The sequence below is a fragment of the Lagenorhynchus albirostris genome, chromosome X (assembly GCF_949774975.1).
Source record: "Lagenorhynchus albirostris chromosome X, mLagAlb1.1, whole genome shotgun sequence".
Taxonomy (NCBI): Eukaryota; Metazoa; Chordata; class Mammalia; order Artiodactyla; family Delphinidae; genus Lagenorhynchus; species Lagenorhynchus albirostris.
Window position 1 is genome coordinate 34,913,018 of NC_083116.1, and position 17,229 is coordinate 34,930,246.

The 17,229-nt window shown below is 35.8% G+C and overlaps 1 protein-coding gene across 1 annotated transcript in view; it reads left to right on the plus strand.

Moving 5' to 3' along the window:
• Positions 1-14,870, plus strand: part of TRPC5 (transient receptor potential cation channel subfamily C member 5) — a 134,322-nt gene extending 119,452 nt beyond the window's left edge. Inside the window, exons 7-10 of the mRNA XM_060138597.1 lie at positions 11,002-11,205; positions 11,442-11,483; positions 12,309-12,398; positions 14,178-14,870. Of these exons, the coding sequence (XP_059994580.1) occupies positions 11,002-11,205; positions 11,442-11,483; positions 12,309-12,398; positions 14,178-14,870 (1,029 nt within the window). The remainder of the gene's footprint in view (positions 1-11,001; positions 11,206-11,441; positions 11,484-12,308; positions 12,399-14,177) is intronic.
• The last annotated feature ends 2,359 nt before the right edge of the window (positions 14,871-17,229 follow it).

Here is a 17,229-nt window from a genome sequence, read left to right on the forward strand (position 1 = left end):
AAAATATCTGTCATATAGCCTAACTAGCAAAGCCAGTCATCATTTCCAAATCAACTGGCTAAATCATATTTCTTTTGTCTCAAAAAGGATGACTTGGGCTTCCCTGGTGGCTCAGTGGTTAAGAATCCACCTGCCAATGCAGGGGACACGGGTTCGAGTCCTGATCCAGGAAGATCCCACATGCCACGGAGCAACTAAGCCCGTGCGCCACAACTACTGAGCCTGCGCTCTAGAGCCCGTGAGCCACAACTACTGAAGCCCACGTGCCTACAGCCTGTGCTCTGCAACAAGAGAAGCCACCGCAATGAGAAGCCCTCGCACCACAACGAAGAGTAGCCCCCGCTCGCTGCAACTAGAGAAAGCCCATGTGCAGCAACGAAGACCCAACGCAGCCAAAAATAAATAAATAAATTTTTAAGAAAAGGATGACTTCATTTTTCAATTCAATAAGTATATCAATACTTATTCCTATGATGATCATTTCACTTGTAAATTCTAACACTAGGATGGACAAATTAAAAGATAGAAGATAGGTAGATGGATAGATAGATAGATAGATGGTAGCTAGAGCATGCAGGCTTCTTATGAGTTTGTCATCTGGATGAAATAAAGTGAGTTCAGTATTTCTTTTAGCCCTATCTTTTTGCTTTACTTTCACAGAATTCTCTCTGAGTGATTTCTTTTTTTTTTTTTTTATCTTTGACAATAGCTGGAGAATGGAGAGGTGAGGTTGTTAAAACTGTCATCACTCCTGCCATCCCAGTATAAATTCTCTCAAAACTCCAACATCAGCCTGTTTCTAATGCCAAGCCTCACCCTTAGTTTTTTTTTAAATAAATTTATTTATTTGTTTGTTTTTATTTTTGGCTGTGCTGGGTCTTCATTGCTGCGTGCGGGCTTTCTCTAGTTGCGGTGAGCAGGGGCTACTCTTCGTTGCGCTGCACAGGCTTCTCATTGTCGTGGCTTCTCTTGTTGTGGAGCGCGGGCTCTAGGCGCCCGGGCTTCAGTAGTTGTGGCTCGCAGGCTCTAGAGCGCAGGCTCAGTAGTTGTGGCGCATGGGCTTAGTTGCTCCATGGCATGTGGAGTCTTCCTGGGCCAGGGATCGAACCCGTGGCCCCTACATTGGCAGGAGGATTTTTAACCACTGCATCACCAGGGAGGCCCCCCACCCTTAATTCTTAAATGGGCAAAATATATGAATCAACATTTCTCCAAATAAGATACACAAATGGCTGATGAGCACATGATAACATGCTCAATGTCATTCAGCATTAAGGAAATGTAAATCAAAACTAGAATGAGATACAACGTCATACCCACTTGCATGACTACAAAAAAAAACATGAACTGTGACGAGTTTTGGTGAGGATGTGGAAAAATCGGAACTCTTATACATTGCTGGTGGGAATGTAAAATGGTGCAGCCACTTTAAAAAATAGTGTGACAATTCCTCATAAAGTTAAAAGTAGGGTTGGTATATAACTGAGCAATTCCACTCCTAGGTATGTCCCCAAGAGAATTAAAAATATATATCCACACAAAAACTTGCACACAAATATTCATAGCAGCATTATTCATAATAGCAAAGTGGAAACAACCCAAATGACCATCAACTGATGAATAGATTAAAAAGATGTAGTATATCCATACAATGAAATATAATATTATTCAACCATAGGAAAGAATGAAGTATTGACAGATGCTACAACATGGATGAACCTTGAAAACATGCTAAGAGAAAGAATCCACAAACAAAGGACAAATATTATATAATTCATTTATATGAAATGTTCAAAATAGACAAATCCATAGAAACAAAAGTAGATTAGTGGTTGATAGGGGCTCTGGAGAGGGGAGGGAGTGCTGGGAATTGACTGCTAATGGATACAGGGTCTTTTAGGAGTGATGAAAATGTTCTAGAATAGACAGAGGTGATGGTTTCTCAACTCTGTAAATGTATTCAAAACTACTGAATTGTATGCTTTAAAAGATGAGGATAGCAACATTGTTATCTGTGATATCTAAGAAACCACTGCCTAACATAAGGTCATGAAAATTATTCCTATGTATTCTTCTGAGAGTTTATTTTATGGTAACAGCTTTATTGAGATATAATCCAGATACCATAAAATTCATTTTTAAAAGTATACAATTCATGTTGTTTAAGGGTACAAACTTGCAACTAGTAGTAAGTCCTAGAGATCTAATGCACAAATATTTTTGATAACTGTATTGTAATAAATATTACCATGTTTTAACTGTATTGTAATAAATATTACCATGTTTTAAAAATATTTTGATAACTGTATTATAATATAATTTCTTTCTATGGTAATTCCATATATTTTGTTTTCACGTAGCCCAATTTATCTTTGAACTACTTGAAATTATTTAACTAACAGGAACGCAAAAGAGAGGATGAGTGTTAGTGCTCTTTGTTATATATTCATTTTATATATTTAAAGTAGAGTTATGTGTGCATATAAAATTTATTACTCTAATCATTGCAGCAACTCTTCCAATTCTCAAGTAACTTTGGGAGGAATTTATAATTTTACAGTGCCTTAATAAAAGATGTTTCAACATCTCAAAAAAATGGTAATATATATGCTTCTTTATTAACTCATGAAATAACAAAATCTAGCATTGAGTCTAATAAGTACCTTAAATTCAACCTAGAGCTTCGTTTTCCTTTTGAACTTGTTACTCACTTAACCCAAAGCCATTTAGTCCCTCCTAGAGAACATAGAGGTATCCCTGATTTATCCATTAAGAGCTGGCTAACGGCTGTTCAGATACAGGCAATGGGCATCTCAGAAATCAACAGAATCCTCTACTTCAGTGGTTCTTTACCATTTGGGGGAGGGCAGATTCCTTTGAGAATATGATGAAAGCCCAGAAAAATGCAAAACACCCAATATTTCACATACAATTTTAATACATTTATTGACTTCGTTAACTTCATCCATAGAACCAGGTTTAAAAATCCCTATTCTGTGTGGTGCTGTTTTTGAACATGATCTGCTAATCCTTTAATATCATAGCTAAGCACTGCTACATTGGAGAGCAAAGTGAAAGCCTTCATAGAATATCTGAAAGGCCAAGGAGCAAATTCTAGGTTTCACTGACTGAATGTTCACTCAAAAACCACCCCAAGACAAATACTGTAAGGCATAGCTCTCCTTTTTAAGATCTCATGTGCTAGTAAAGAAATATTTTTTTCTCCCTTACACTGTGCACTTTTGACAGTGGAGACTATATTGTCTAACCCTCTTATTTGGCATTGTTTTAAGTTAAAAGTTTGTGGATATAAGTCACAAGTTAATGTGGCCTCTGAAACAAAGCTCTTACTGCTGTATACATATGATGGGGCCCAAGAACTTATTTTTAGAACATTTGAAAGTAAATTACCAATATCACACATTTCACACAAATATTGTCGTATATATTCAACTACATTATCACAGTACCATATCTCACTCAAGAAATTTAACATTGATACACTATAATTATAATTTGGAGTCCATATTTAAATTTCCCTTGTCTTTTCAAATGTGTCATTTACAGATGATAAACTGCAAGAACATTGAAGATGTGTCACTATGCACACACAGAGCCACTAGCAAAGAGTGAGAGACTTACTGATTCAAGGCATTTAATGAAATCCCTGTGCAATCATTATCTGACTACGAGGCTAACAGAGACTTCAATGGCTGCACATAACAAAGAATACAGATTTTACAAAATCAGTCAAGGATAGTCACTAAACAAACACTAAAAACCGAACTCTAGAAGAAGGGGATCAGATTTCCAGAGTAATCATATTAAATTGTTTAAAATGTCTAGTTTCAGCAAAAAACTACAAAACATACACACACACACAGAAAGTATGGTCTGTACACAGGAAAAAAGATGTCATAGAAACAGTCCTTGAGGAAGCCCAGATGTTGGTTTTGGTAAAGACTGAACCAGCTATTTTAAATATCTTCAAATAACTAAAGGAAAACATCTAAAGAATTAAAGGAAAGTATGAGAATGATGTCTCACCAAATAGAGAATATTAATAAAGTGACAGAAATTATTTAAGAAAAGAATCAAATTGAATTTCTGGATTTGAAAAGTGCTATAACAGAATGAAAAATTCACTAGAAGGGCCTAACAGCAGATTTGAGCTGGCAGAAAGGATTAGCAAACTTGAAGATAATTCAATTACCATTGTCTAGACTGAGGATCAGAAGAAAAAACAGGATGAATAAAAATGAACAGAGCTTAAGAGACCTGTGAGACACCATTAAATGGCCAACATACACATAATGGGAGTCTCAGAAGTAGAAAAGAGAAAAAAAGAACAGAAAGGATATTTGAAGAAATAATGAGTAAAAACTTCTCAAAAATAGTCTACACATCCAAGAGCTCAAATATTTCCTAGTAGGATAAACACAAAAAAATTCACTTCTTAGTCAACCTCTCAAAGACAAAGAAAAAATCTTGAAAGCAGGAAAATTAAAAGATAACTGATTTCCCATCAGAAACAATGGGCACTAGAAGTCAGTGTGATGACATATACAAAATGTTTAAAGCAAAAGACTGACAACCAAGAATTCTTTATCCAGCAAAAATATCCTTAAATGAGGGAAAAATAGACATTGTCAAGTACACAAAGACTGAGAGAAATAATGGCCAGAAGACCAGTCCTACAAGAAATGCTAAAAAGAGTTCTTCAGGCTGAAATGAAAGAACACTAGAGAGTAGGAAGAAAGAAAGAAAGAAAGAAAGAAAGAAAGAAAGAGCACCAGAAAAGGTAATTGCATAGATAAATATAAAAGACAACACAAATCTTATTTGGGGGGAACTTTTTTTTCTCTCTAACTTGAAAGATAACTGCATAATTCAATAATTACATGAGTGTTTTGATGGGGTTATAATGTATAATATATAAAGGAACAGTTTGTATATCAGTAATAGCACAAAGGAGGAGGGAAGGAATGGAGCTATATGGTTGCAAAGTTTTTACATATGATTGGAATCAGGTTGGTATTAATCCAAAGCAGATTGTATTTTAAGATGTCAATTGTAATCCCTGAGCCAAGCACTAAGAAAATAATTTTTTAATATAGTAAATTAAACAAGAGAATTAAAAGGTATATTAGAAAATATCTATTTAACACAAAAGAAATCAATAATGGAGGAATAGAGGAACAAAAAAGACATGCAACATATAGAAAATGGCAAAATGGCAGATGTAAATCCTACTTTATCAGTAATTACTTTAAATGTAACTAGATTAAGCAAACCAGTTAAAAGGCAGAGATTGCCAGACTCTGTATAAGAGACACACATGTTCTAACTGTATGCTGTCTACAAGAGACACATTTTAGATTCAAAGATACAAATAGAATGTAAGTAAGAGTGGGAAAAGATATATGATGCAAACAGTAACCAAAAGAGAGCTAAGTGGCTATAATAATTATCAGACAAAATAGAATTTAAGACAAAATTTGTTACTAGAGAAAACAAAGGACATTTTATAACTATAAAAAGGTGAATCTATCATGAATATTTAACAATTATTAACACATTTCCACCTATCTACAGAGCTGAAAAATACATGAAGCAAAAACTGACAGAACTGAAGGGAGAAATAGAAATTTAACAATAACAGTTGAAGAATTTATTACCCCACTTTCAGTAACGGACAGGACTAGATAAATGACCAAAAAGGAAATAGAATACTTGGACAACACTATAAGCCAACTAGACCTAATGGACATCTATTTATAGAACATGTCATACAACAACAGCAGAATATATGTTCTTCTGAACTGCACATGGAATATTCTCCAGGATAGATTATATGTTAGCTCATAAAATAAACCTCCCTAATTTTTTTAAAGGATTGAAATAATAAAAAGTATGTTCTGCAAACATACTTGGGAATATAATGAAATTAAATTAGATATCAAAAACAAAATAAAATTTCAGAAATTCACACATAAATGGATAGTAGAGAAGACACTGCAAAATAACCACTAGTTCAAAGAAGAAATCACAAAGGAAGTTAGAAAATACTTTGAGATGAATGAAAGGGATAGTACAGTATATGCCAAGCTTCCTCAGAAACATTTATAATTGTAAATCTTATGTTAAAAAGGAAATAAGATTTCAAATCAATAACTTAAATTTCCACCTTTATGAAACTAGAAAAAGAACAGCAAACTAAGTTCAAAGCAAGCAGAAAGAAAAACATAGTAAATTGTTTATTAGTAAAATATTTATAGATTTAGCTCTCCATATTTAAGTCATGACTCATTTTGAGTTAACTTTTGTATTTGTGTGAAGTAAGGATCAAGGTTCTTTTTCTTTTCTTCTTGTGGAAGTCCAACTATTCCAAGACAATTTGTCGAAAAGAAAAGATTATCCTTTCCAAGTTGAATTGCCTTGACACCTTTCTTGAAAGTCAATTTTATATATGCATATGCATGCATTTATTTCTGGACTGTCTTGTTTTGTTCCATTGATCTTCAATGCCAATTTGTTCTTTTTCAAAATTAACTACTTTACATCTTTTGTATTTATATATCAATTTGAGAAGCAGCTTGTCAATTTCTTCAAAAATGCCAACTGAGATTTGACTGAAATTGTATTGAATCTCTAAATCAATTTGGAAAGAATTGCCATCCTAACTATATTTAGTCTTCCAATTCATGAATATGCTGTATCTCTATATTTATTTAAGTCTTCTTTAATTTATCTCAGTAATCTTTCACAGTTTTCAGTGTTAAAAAACAGGTATATTTTTGTCATACTTATTCCTAAGGATTTTATATTTTAAATGAAACTGTTTTTAAATTAATATTTCCTCATTGTTTATTGCTGCTATATAGAATATGACTGATTTGTATCTGGTTCTGTTTGATAGATTTTTTTCTTCTCATTATGTGTCATATTTTCCTGCTTCTTGGCATTTGTGATAAATTTTTATTGGATACCAGACATTGTGAATTTTACCTTATTGGGTGCTGGCTATTTTTGTATTGTTTTAAATATTCTTGAGCTTTATTCTGGAAATAGTTTGATCCCACTGAGGCTTGCTTTTAAGCTTTGTTTGGCAGGACTAAATACACCTTTAGTCTAGGGCAGTTCTGTACAATAAAAATTTTATGCAAGTCACAAATATGTGCCACATATGTTACATTTTCTAGTAGCCACATTAAAATATAGTGAAGAGAAACTGGTAAAATTAATTTTAATTATATATAAATACATTACATATATATTATATTGATACCCAAACCAGAAAAAACAGTACAGAAAATTAAAAGTTATAGACCAATATCTTTTATGAACATAGACATGGAAATCCTCAACAAAGCATTAGCATATTGAATCCAGCAATGTATAAAAAGAACACACCATAACCAAATGGGATTTATCCCGGGAATGCAAAGTAATCCATTATATTAATAGTCGAAAGAAGAAAAACCCTATGATCATATCAATTGATGCAGAAAAAGTGTCTGACAAACTTCAACATACATTTATGATTTTTTAAAAAAAATGTCTTGGCAAACTTGGAATAGAATGTAACTTGCACAACCTGAACCACAGAACCTATAGCTGACTAAATGGTGAAAGATTGAAGGCTTTCTAAGATCAATTAAAAATGTATATCTGCTTTCAGTACTTCTATCCCACATTGTACTGGAGATCCTAGACAATGCAATAAGGGAAGGAAAAACATTAAAGCCATACAGATTGGAAAGGAAGAATAAAACTATCTCATGATTCTGTATAAAGAAAACCCTAAAGAATCTATTAAAAACTTGATAGAATAAAAAAATGAATTTAGCAAGGCCACAGACTACAAGGTCAATACACAAAAATCAACCATATACTAACAATAAACAATTGGAAAGAAATTTTAAAAGACAGTACCATTGTAAATTGTTGCAAAGGAAATGTAATACTTAGGTATAAGCTTAACAAATCATTATAGGACTTACACAGTAAAAACTACAAAACATGGATGAAAGAAATGACATACTCTGTTCATGGATTGGAAGATTCAGCAGAATAAATATGCTTTCACTCAGCATAAGGTTTTCAAGGTTCATCCATGTTGTGGAATGTATCAATACTTCATTCCTTTTTAAGGCTGGATAATAATAATAATGTACCACATTGTGTTTACCCTTTTATCAGTTGATGAATATTTGGGTTGTTTCTACTCTTTGGCTATTATGAATAATGCTGCTGAACATTTGTGTACAACTCTTTGTGTAGAATGTGTTTTCATTTCTCTTGGGTATGTAGCAAGGAGTGAAATTGCTGGGTCGTATGGTAACTCTATATTTAACCATTTGAGGAACTGCCATATTGTTTTCCAAAGTAGCTGCACCATTTCACATTCCCACAAGCAGTATGTGGATCTACAGATCCTCACCTACACTGGTTATTATTTGTCTTTTTAAAATTATTATATCTATCCTAGCAAGTATAAAATGGTATCTCATTGTGGTTTTGATTTGAGTATACCTAATGACCAATGATGTTGGGCATCTTTTCATGTGCTTGTTGGCCATTTGTATGTCTTCTTTCTGGAAATGTCTATTCAAGTGCTTTGCCCATTTTTACATTGGTTTATTTGTATTTTTATTGTTGAATTATAATTGTTTTTTATAAAGGCACAAGTCCCTTACCAGACATATGATATTTAATTACTTTCTCTTATTCTGTGGGTTTTCTCTTCATTTTCTTCATGGTGTCCTTTGAAGTACAAAGTTTTTAACTTTGATTAAGTCCAATTTGACAATTTTTTTCCTTTTGTTCCTTGGCTTTTGGTGTCATCTCTAAGAAACCATTGTTTTACCCAAGGTCATGAGGATTTACTCCTCAATTTTCTTCTTAAAGTTTTATAGTTTTTATCTATTAAATTTAGTTCTATGATTCATTCTGAGTTGAATTTTGTATGTGGTATGAGGTAGGAGTCCAACTTCATTCTTTTGAATGTGGATGGACAGTAGTCCCAGCAAGCCCAACTGACTGCCAAAGGTGCAAAAGCAACTCAGTGGAAGAACAATAGCTTTTTCAGCAAATGGATACCCACAGGCAAAACAAACAAACAAACAAACAAAAAATCCTCCATGTAAACTTCACTCCTTAAGCAAAAATGAGCTCAAAGTTGATCGTAGAGCTAAATGCAAATCTTACAACTATAAAACTTGAAGAGGAAAACATAAGAGAAATCTTCATGACCTCGGGTTAGGTAAAGAGTTCTTAGACATAATACCAAAAGCATAATCCATTAAAAATTTGATAAATTTGACTTCATTGAAATTAAGACACTTTGCTCTATGAAAGACACCATTAAGTAAATGAAAAGATAACACGCAAACTGAGAGAACACATTTGCAATTTACATTCCTGACAAAGAGCTAGTATCCAGAATATATTTTAAAACTATCTAAGTCCACCTGTAAGCAAGCAAAGTACCCAATAAAAATGGGCAAAGGATCTGAACAGACACCTCACCACAGAGGATATCTATATAGCACATAAGCATATGAAAAGATGCTCAACTTCATTCTAATTTGGGAAATGCAAATTAAAATCATAATGAGATACCACTACTTAATCTGTTAGAATAGTTAAACTTTAAAAAACTTGACAAATGCTAAGAAGGATACAGAGCAAGTGGTGAGAATGAAAGATGGTATAGCCACTCTGGAAGAGAGTTTGGCAGTTTATTATAAAGTTAAATGTACACTTACTTCATGATCCAGCAATATCACTCCTAGATATTTAAGCCAGGGGAATTAAACTTATGTTCACAGAAAGACCTGTACATGAATGTTCACAGCAGCTTTATTCACAATTATTAAAAACTGGAAACAACCCAAATGTTCTTTAATGGGTGAATGAATAAGCAAACTGTGGTACATCCACACAACAAAAAACTACTCAGCGATAAAAGGGAATAGAGTATCGATACATACAAAACTAGATGAATCTCGAGGATATTAATGCTGAGTGAAATAAGCCAGTCCCAGAAGGTTACCTACTGTATGATTCCATTTATATGACATTTTGGAAAAAGTAAACTAAAGGAATGGAGAATGGAGCAGTGGTTGCCAGGGGAGTTCGAGAGAGTTTGATTACAAAGGGACAACATTATGGAATTTGGGGTGTTGATGGAACTGTTGTGTATCCTGATTGTGGTGGTGATTACATTAGTCCTTCCAGGTCTTAAAACTCCTAGAAATGTATGCCTGTGTGTGTGTGTGTGTATGTGTGTGTGTGTGTGTATCTTAATTATGACAGTGCTTACACAGGTATATACACTCATCAAAACTCATTGAACACTTAAAATAGATGAATTTTACTCTGTGTAAATCATACCTCAATAATGTTGATGTTTTTAAAAAAACAAAGTCTCTCCACACCAATCCTACTCCTTAAAAATAACTACTAATGACAATTTAGCGTGTACCTCTCTAGAACATGTAAGCATGTAATATAAAGGGGTTTTCAGTTGGATAAAGGGTATCATTTTACACAATATATATTGCTCTTTATCTTGCTTTTTTCACTTAGAGGTCTTATAAATATATGGACAAATGCATATATATGATATGTGTTTCTACATATAAAATGTTGATAGAGCTACTATATTTTTTAATAGTTTGATTATAAGCCATTTTGTGGATGTGACATCATTTATTTAAGCAGTCTCCCACTGTTGGATATTTAGGTTGTTGCCAGTTGTCTTGCTCTTACAAGCTGCAGTGCTAGTGAACAGCCCTGCGCATACATCTTTTTGCAAGTATATGGATAAGATAAATTTCTAATTGTAGGATTACTGCATCGTAAGGTAAGTGTAATTTGAATTTTTATAGCTACTGACAGATGACCCTCTGTAGAAGCAAGCAGAACTCTGAGAATGAGTCAGGGGTGCATTTTGCATTTTCCCATCCCAAATCACTGAACTCCTCTCTTTCATAGGATCATGCCGATATTGAGTGGAAGTTTGCAAGGACGAAGCTCTGGATGAGTTACTTCGATGAAGGCGGCACCTTGCCACCTCCTTTCAACATCATCCCCAGCCCCAAGTCATTTCTATACCTTGGTAACTGGTTCAACAACACCTTCTGCCCCCAAAGAGACCCTGATGGTAGACGGAGAAGGCACAACTTGAGAAGCTTCACAGTAAGGCTTTTAAAAATTATGTTTCTTTGTAAACACAACTGTTTTCTCCTTTTCCTCCTTTGTAACATTCCCTATCTTGAACATCTTAAAACTACTCCAACCTACAGATGCTTTGGGGGTTTGTCAGGCAGTAGCTCCTGTGTCATGTTCCAGTCCTAACGTTTAGAAATATATTCGAGTGGATGGGCTGCTGGGAGACTGCTGACGTAACCTCTCTTGTCCGTTTTCAATGACAGGAACGCCATGCTGACAGCCTGATACAGAATCAACATTACCAGGTAAAGCTTCTTCATAGGGACTAAGCACAATAGTTCTTGGTCAGTTGTGTGAACTTGGACAAATCACTTACCCTCACTGATCCTCAGTTTCCTCGTCTGTAAAAATAAGGATGATAAAACTTAAACTGTAGTTGTGAGAACTGAGTGGCGAGTATGTACATATGGTTGTGTGTTTGTGTGTGTGTGTGTGTGTGTGTGTGTCCTGGCACAGTGCCTGACACATTGCATTAAGTGGTAGCTATCATCATCACCATTACTAACACAAAGCAGAGTGACTATGTGCATACCATTCCCAGAGGATGTTAAAAGAGGCCACCCCTGTAAAGGAGAAGTATAGATTGCCTCTAAGAAAAAGTATCTTGATTATGTAATTAGTGGACATTGAAATCATCAGACTCTGTGACACTGAAGAATGACTTTCTCAACTTTATAAAAGGAAGAAAAACTCTCATCTTACTAGGAAGGTTCAAGTTTAATCTAGCCTGGAGGGAAAGGATATTGACTGTGACCATTCAAGGATTATTCTGCTCTCATTATTCCATGAATGGTGTATCCGTGTTTACCTTATGCTTGGGTGGAAAATTTTCCTTTCGGGTAAATTTGATCTCACTGGCCCATTCTGCCACCAAATTTGGACACATAATAAATTCTTCATTTATCCAATGGACTTAACTGGGGGGTTTTGTAGAAAATGCCTGGATCCTGTGAGGATTTTCCAATGCAAAGGCAGTCTAAGCGTATTTTATTTCCTGTGTATGTTTCTTATTTTACTGAGAGTCCAAGAAGGAAACTGAATGCTTCTTCATGTTTTTGTTTAAATTCCAGGAAGTTATCAGGAATTTAGTCAAAAGATATGTGGCAGCTATGATAAGAAATTCCAAAACAAATGAGGGACTAACAGAAGAAAATTTTAAGGTAATTTGATCATAAAGTGGTTTAATTCTTCATTCACATTTCTTAAGCATCATTTAATCTTCACAGTGTTTGAGGTTTCTGGTGATGGAATTTCAACAGCCTGTAATACAGCAAAACCAGCTACAATTCTTATTCTCTCTCTTAGAATAGTCTGTCATCCAGTAGATGGATAGATTTTTACCAATGTCTGTCACACCACAATCAGCTTTATGAATAATAAAAATATACATTCTTTTAATATTCTGGGTTTTTCTCAGTATGGGAATTGAGTGCTTTAAATGATATGGCATGGGCGTGTGATGAGAAGAAAGATAGCGAAGGGAAGATGCCTAGAGATTTAAAGGCCTTCTTTAAATAAGATAAAGACAAAAATTCTATTATTAAATCTAACATTTATGAAACCCTACCATTACACATTTTTGGCTGTCACATTGGGATGCTATTGGCATCTAGTGAGTAGAGAACAGGGTTGTTGCTAAAAATCCTACAATGCACAGGACAGCTCCCTACAGCAAAGAATTACCACACTCAACATGTCAATTGGTTGAGAAACCCTATCCTAGAACACATATATGTTTTCTAAGGGACATAAGAAGGCTGTTATCCTAATCCATAGACATAACTCATCAACTGAGGGCCTGCTATATGCCAAACACTCTGCTACGTGCTGGGGCACAGTCACGAGCAAGATATAACCAGCCCCTACTCTCTCGTGGAGTCACACACAATAGTAATAGAGGCGAATGACTGAGTATTCTAACAGGATCAACACAGGGTGCTGTAGAGACATAGAAACGGGGGGACACCCAACTGGGACTTGGGGATTCGAGGCAGGCTTTCCAGAGGAAGCCATGTTTAAGCTGAGGTTTGAAGGAGGAGCCAGATAAAAGAGTTGGGGAGAAGAGTGTTCCAGACAGAGAAAACAGCACGTGCAAAGGCCCAGAGGCAAGAGAGAATATGTCCATACAGGTGGACAGTAAAAAGCCTGGGGAAAGAGCAGGAAGGAATGAAATGGGAGAGATAGACATGTACCAGACCTTGAAAAACCTTGTAGTCTGTGGTATGGCATTTTTCCTTTTTCCTAAGGTCAGCGACAAGTTACTAAATAGTGTTAAGCAAGAGGACGACATGATCAGATATAAACGTTTCAAAGATGGTTTTTAAAAGCGTGATCTAGTATCTAGGCAGCCAGTTAGAGATAGAAGACATTTCACAGGCACTTGAATAAACAAGGTCCCCTGGCCCAAAACAGCAGTCTCATCTCCTGACATTCCACTTCCCTAGTTTTATTCCTGAGAGTCCTAAAAGCTTTTTCCTCTTCAGTAGTACTTTTTTTTTTACATCTTTATTGGAGTATAATTGCTTTACAATGGCGTGTTAGTTTCTGCTTTATAACAAAGTGAATCAGTTATACATATACATATGTTCCCATATCTCTTCCCTCTTGCGTCTCCCTCCCTCCCATTTAGATTCCAATGAGAGCCCTGCTCTAATACCCTCATTGTTGGTTACCACTTCAGTCTGTTGGCGTGCTCCTGATAGGAAGGTTCTGAAATCAACTTTACCAACTGCACATTTTTTTCCCAATGGCCCGCTCTGCCCACAGCATTGTTAATATGTTCTTCTTGTGCTTGAATAATGTGAGATTTTTCTGGTAGCTCATGTACCTTGTGATTTGCAGTGAGGCAAAACCTGGAACATTCCGAAGGATGCCCAATGTGCCTATTTTGAACTAAAGACCAAGCTTCTTAACATAACGTGTCTTCTCTCTTGCCCTAGGAATTAAAGCAGGACATTTCCAGCTTTCGATATGAAGTGCTTGACCTCTTAGGAAACAGGAAGCACCAAAGGAGAAGTTTTTCCACTAGCAGCACTGAACTCTCTCAGAGAGATGATACCAATGATGGCAGTGGCGGAGCTCGGGCCAAATCCAAGAGCGTCTCTTTCAATTTAGGCTGCAAGAAAAAAGCCTGCCATGGGCCACCTCTCATCAGGACCATGCCAAGAGTTGGTGGTGCCCAAGGGAAGTCAAAAGCTGAGTCATCAAGCAAACGCTCCTTCATGGGTCCCTCTCTCAAGAAACTGGGTCTCCTATTCTCCAAGTTTAATGGTCATATGTCTGAACCCAGTTCAGAGCCGATGTACACAATTTCTGATGGAATCGTTCAGCCGCACTATATGTGGCAGGACATCAAATATTCTCAGATGGAGAAAGGGAAAGCAGAGTCCTGTTCTCAAAGTGAAATTAACCTCAGTGAGGTAGAATTAGGTGAAGCCCGGGGCGCTGCTCAGAGCAGTGAATGCCCTCTAGCCTGTTCCAGCTCTCTTCACTGCGCATCCAGCATCTGCTCCTCAAATTCTAAACTTTTAGACTCCTCAGAGGATGTATTTGAAACTTGGGGAGAGGCTTGTGACCTGCTCATGCACAAATGGGGTGATGGACAGGAAGAACAAGTTACAACTCGGCTCTAAGTCAAGCCGGTATCACCTGTTCTGGAACTCAGAAAATTTCTAATTTCTTTGCTCTCAGAGGTGACATAGAATATGATTCCCTCACTGCCCCCCACTAGACAGGAGAGTGAAACTCCTATTGTTTTCACCATCTTTTATAGCCACATTCTTCATTTTTTGTTCTTGTTATTATTATTACTATTATTTGCTTTTTTATACCTACAAACACTAAGTCCATTTCAAAACCAACTGAAGGGGTGTTTGCCCCTAATCAGCAGAGGTGCAGTCGGGTGCTTAACCCTTTGGCTTTGCTTTTCTTACCCTTGCTTCCTTGAAGCTCCAGGTGCCACTTTGCTACTGTCGCTGCCGCACAGATTCCTGATCTTCCTCAGGATCTCACACCATTTCCCCACAGGGCTGAGGGCTGTGCTCAGCAGTCCCCACCAGCTATCAGATAAGGCAAACTAACTTGCCTATCTTTGTTGCCCTTCAGTGCTCCATGCTGCCCATTCTGGTTCAATGAACAGCATCAAAGGGAAACTGAATAGACTCCAAAGAACTGTCAGCTTGTGGTTTCTAGGTATAACTGGACTTCGTGTTGTTTTTGCTTTTAAATACTACAACTTCTCCTTATCATGGGGGCTGTTGAATTTGTTTCTTAAAGATTTGTGAGTTTCCTAATGTATGCCAATGAATATTTACCCCATAGTATATGTCATATCTAATAAGTGAATTCCTTTCCTGTGTTTGTGTATTTCAGTTAGCTTACTACATTTTAAAATTTGATAGTATCGAGATTAGTATTTAGGATGTGTACTGTTTTTTAAAAACTTCTACTGTACTCTAATCAACAGTCACTACATCTCACACATTGGCAAGAAAAAATAATTAGCTGGTATATTTATAGGGTCCTATCTACTGTTGATAGTTTTAATCATCACTGCTATCAAAAGCATTTCTAAGATAAAAGCCTGGATTTGAAAATATTTTTTTAACAGAAAAATGACATCTTGTTGAGGTGTCAGAATCTGAAAACAGCACCTTCATTTTAATTAATTGCTTTCTGATAAAACAACAACAACAAAAAAAACAATTTTAGGTCTAGATAACTTGATTCAAGTTGCAGTTTTAATGTTCAGTGGGGGCAGTGGAATTGCGTGTGTAAACTCATGTTAGATATACAACATAACAACCCTAGTGAATTCATGGAACTATAGACATGATCCAAATTCTACTGTCTTCAAAGAAAATTGCATTATACATCAAAACAAATTATTTTCCACAGCTTAGGAATACCTCAACAGAACACATAGGTAAATGTTAAAAAATGAAGCCCATAATGCATATGGTCACCATGTCAGATCCAGTAACCATCAACTGATTACCTGCTAAACAAGGGCGGTTCTTCCCAATGTTAGCACAAAGGTATCCCCAACTTACACAATAACACATGACCTGAAATAGCCCAAGGTCTGGGTCCTGGTGATTAAATTAATGGGTAGCTCAAAAAAGTAAGAAACTTAATTAGTTGTCACCCTGTTCTTGTATTCAATAAATGTCAACAGTAATAGGAAACCATCTAAATTCATGTGTATACTTTCTGGCAAAATTAAGTGAAATGAAGCTTTCTCAAACAATGCAAATATGCTTCCAAAATAGTTTTTGACAGTGTAGTTTCTGTTATTTGAATTGATTCCTGTTCTAGCCCTAACTTTGGTGACTAACAAAATATTCTACATGAAAAAGACACAAACTAGGGGAAACAAGAGGAGGTGTTGAAGAACAAAGCTCAGATCCAAGAAAAAGTGTTCAAGAGAACAAGCTGCATCAGGATCCATTTGGTAAGACATTATCACAAAATAATTCCTCGATCATGCCTAACGTGATCATTTACTCAAATCCAACTTCTCTCCTGCTTCTCTAAGTGGGACTATCATAAGTGGCCCTGACATCAGTAACAGGTTACTTTCCAGAAGGAAGGTTTCTAAAGTTAGAGTCAACTTTCTCAACTGTCAAATTCACTTTGAATGATAAATAGCACCTGGGCTACATCCCTAACTCATACTGATGGCACCAGAAACCAATACATGGCCCTATTTCATCAAAAAAAAAAAAAAGTATGTCTTTCTCACAAATGCAGGTACTTGTGATGACCTAGGTTTCATTGTTCCGGCAGTTACTTTATCAATTTGTTGGAAAACAAGGGTAGCCAGAGATAGAGCCATGGTCCAAAATACACTCTTCTCTCAGTTATATTCTAAAGAGAGAATATGTGTAAATCATAATAGCCAATCTCTACTACTGAAAGAAACCAGTGTCATATTTCACGGGCAGTACATTCCTTTTCAGATCTTCTCAGGGTTACTGTCTTTATGACTCG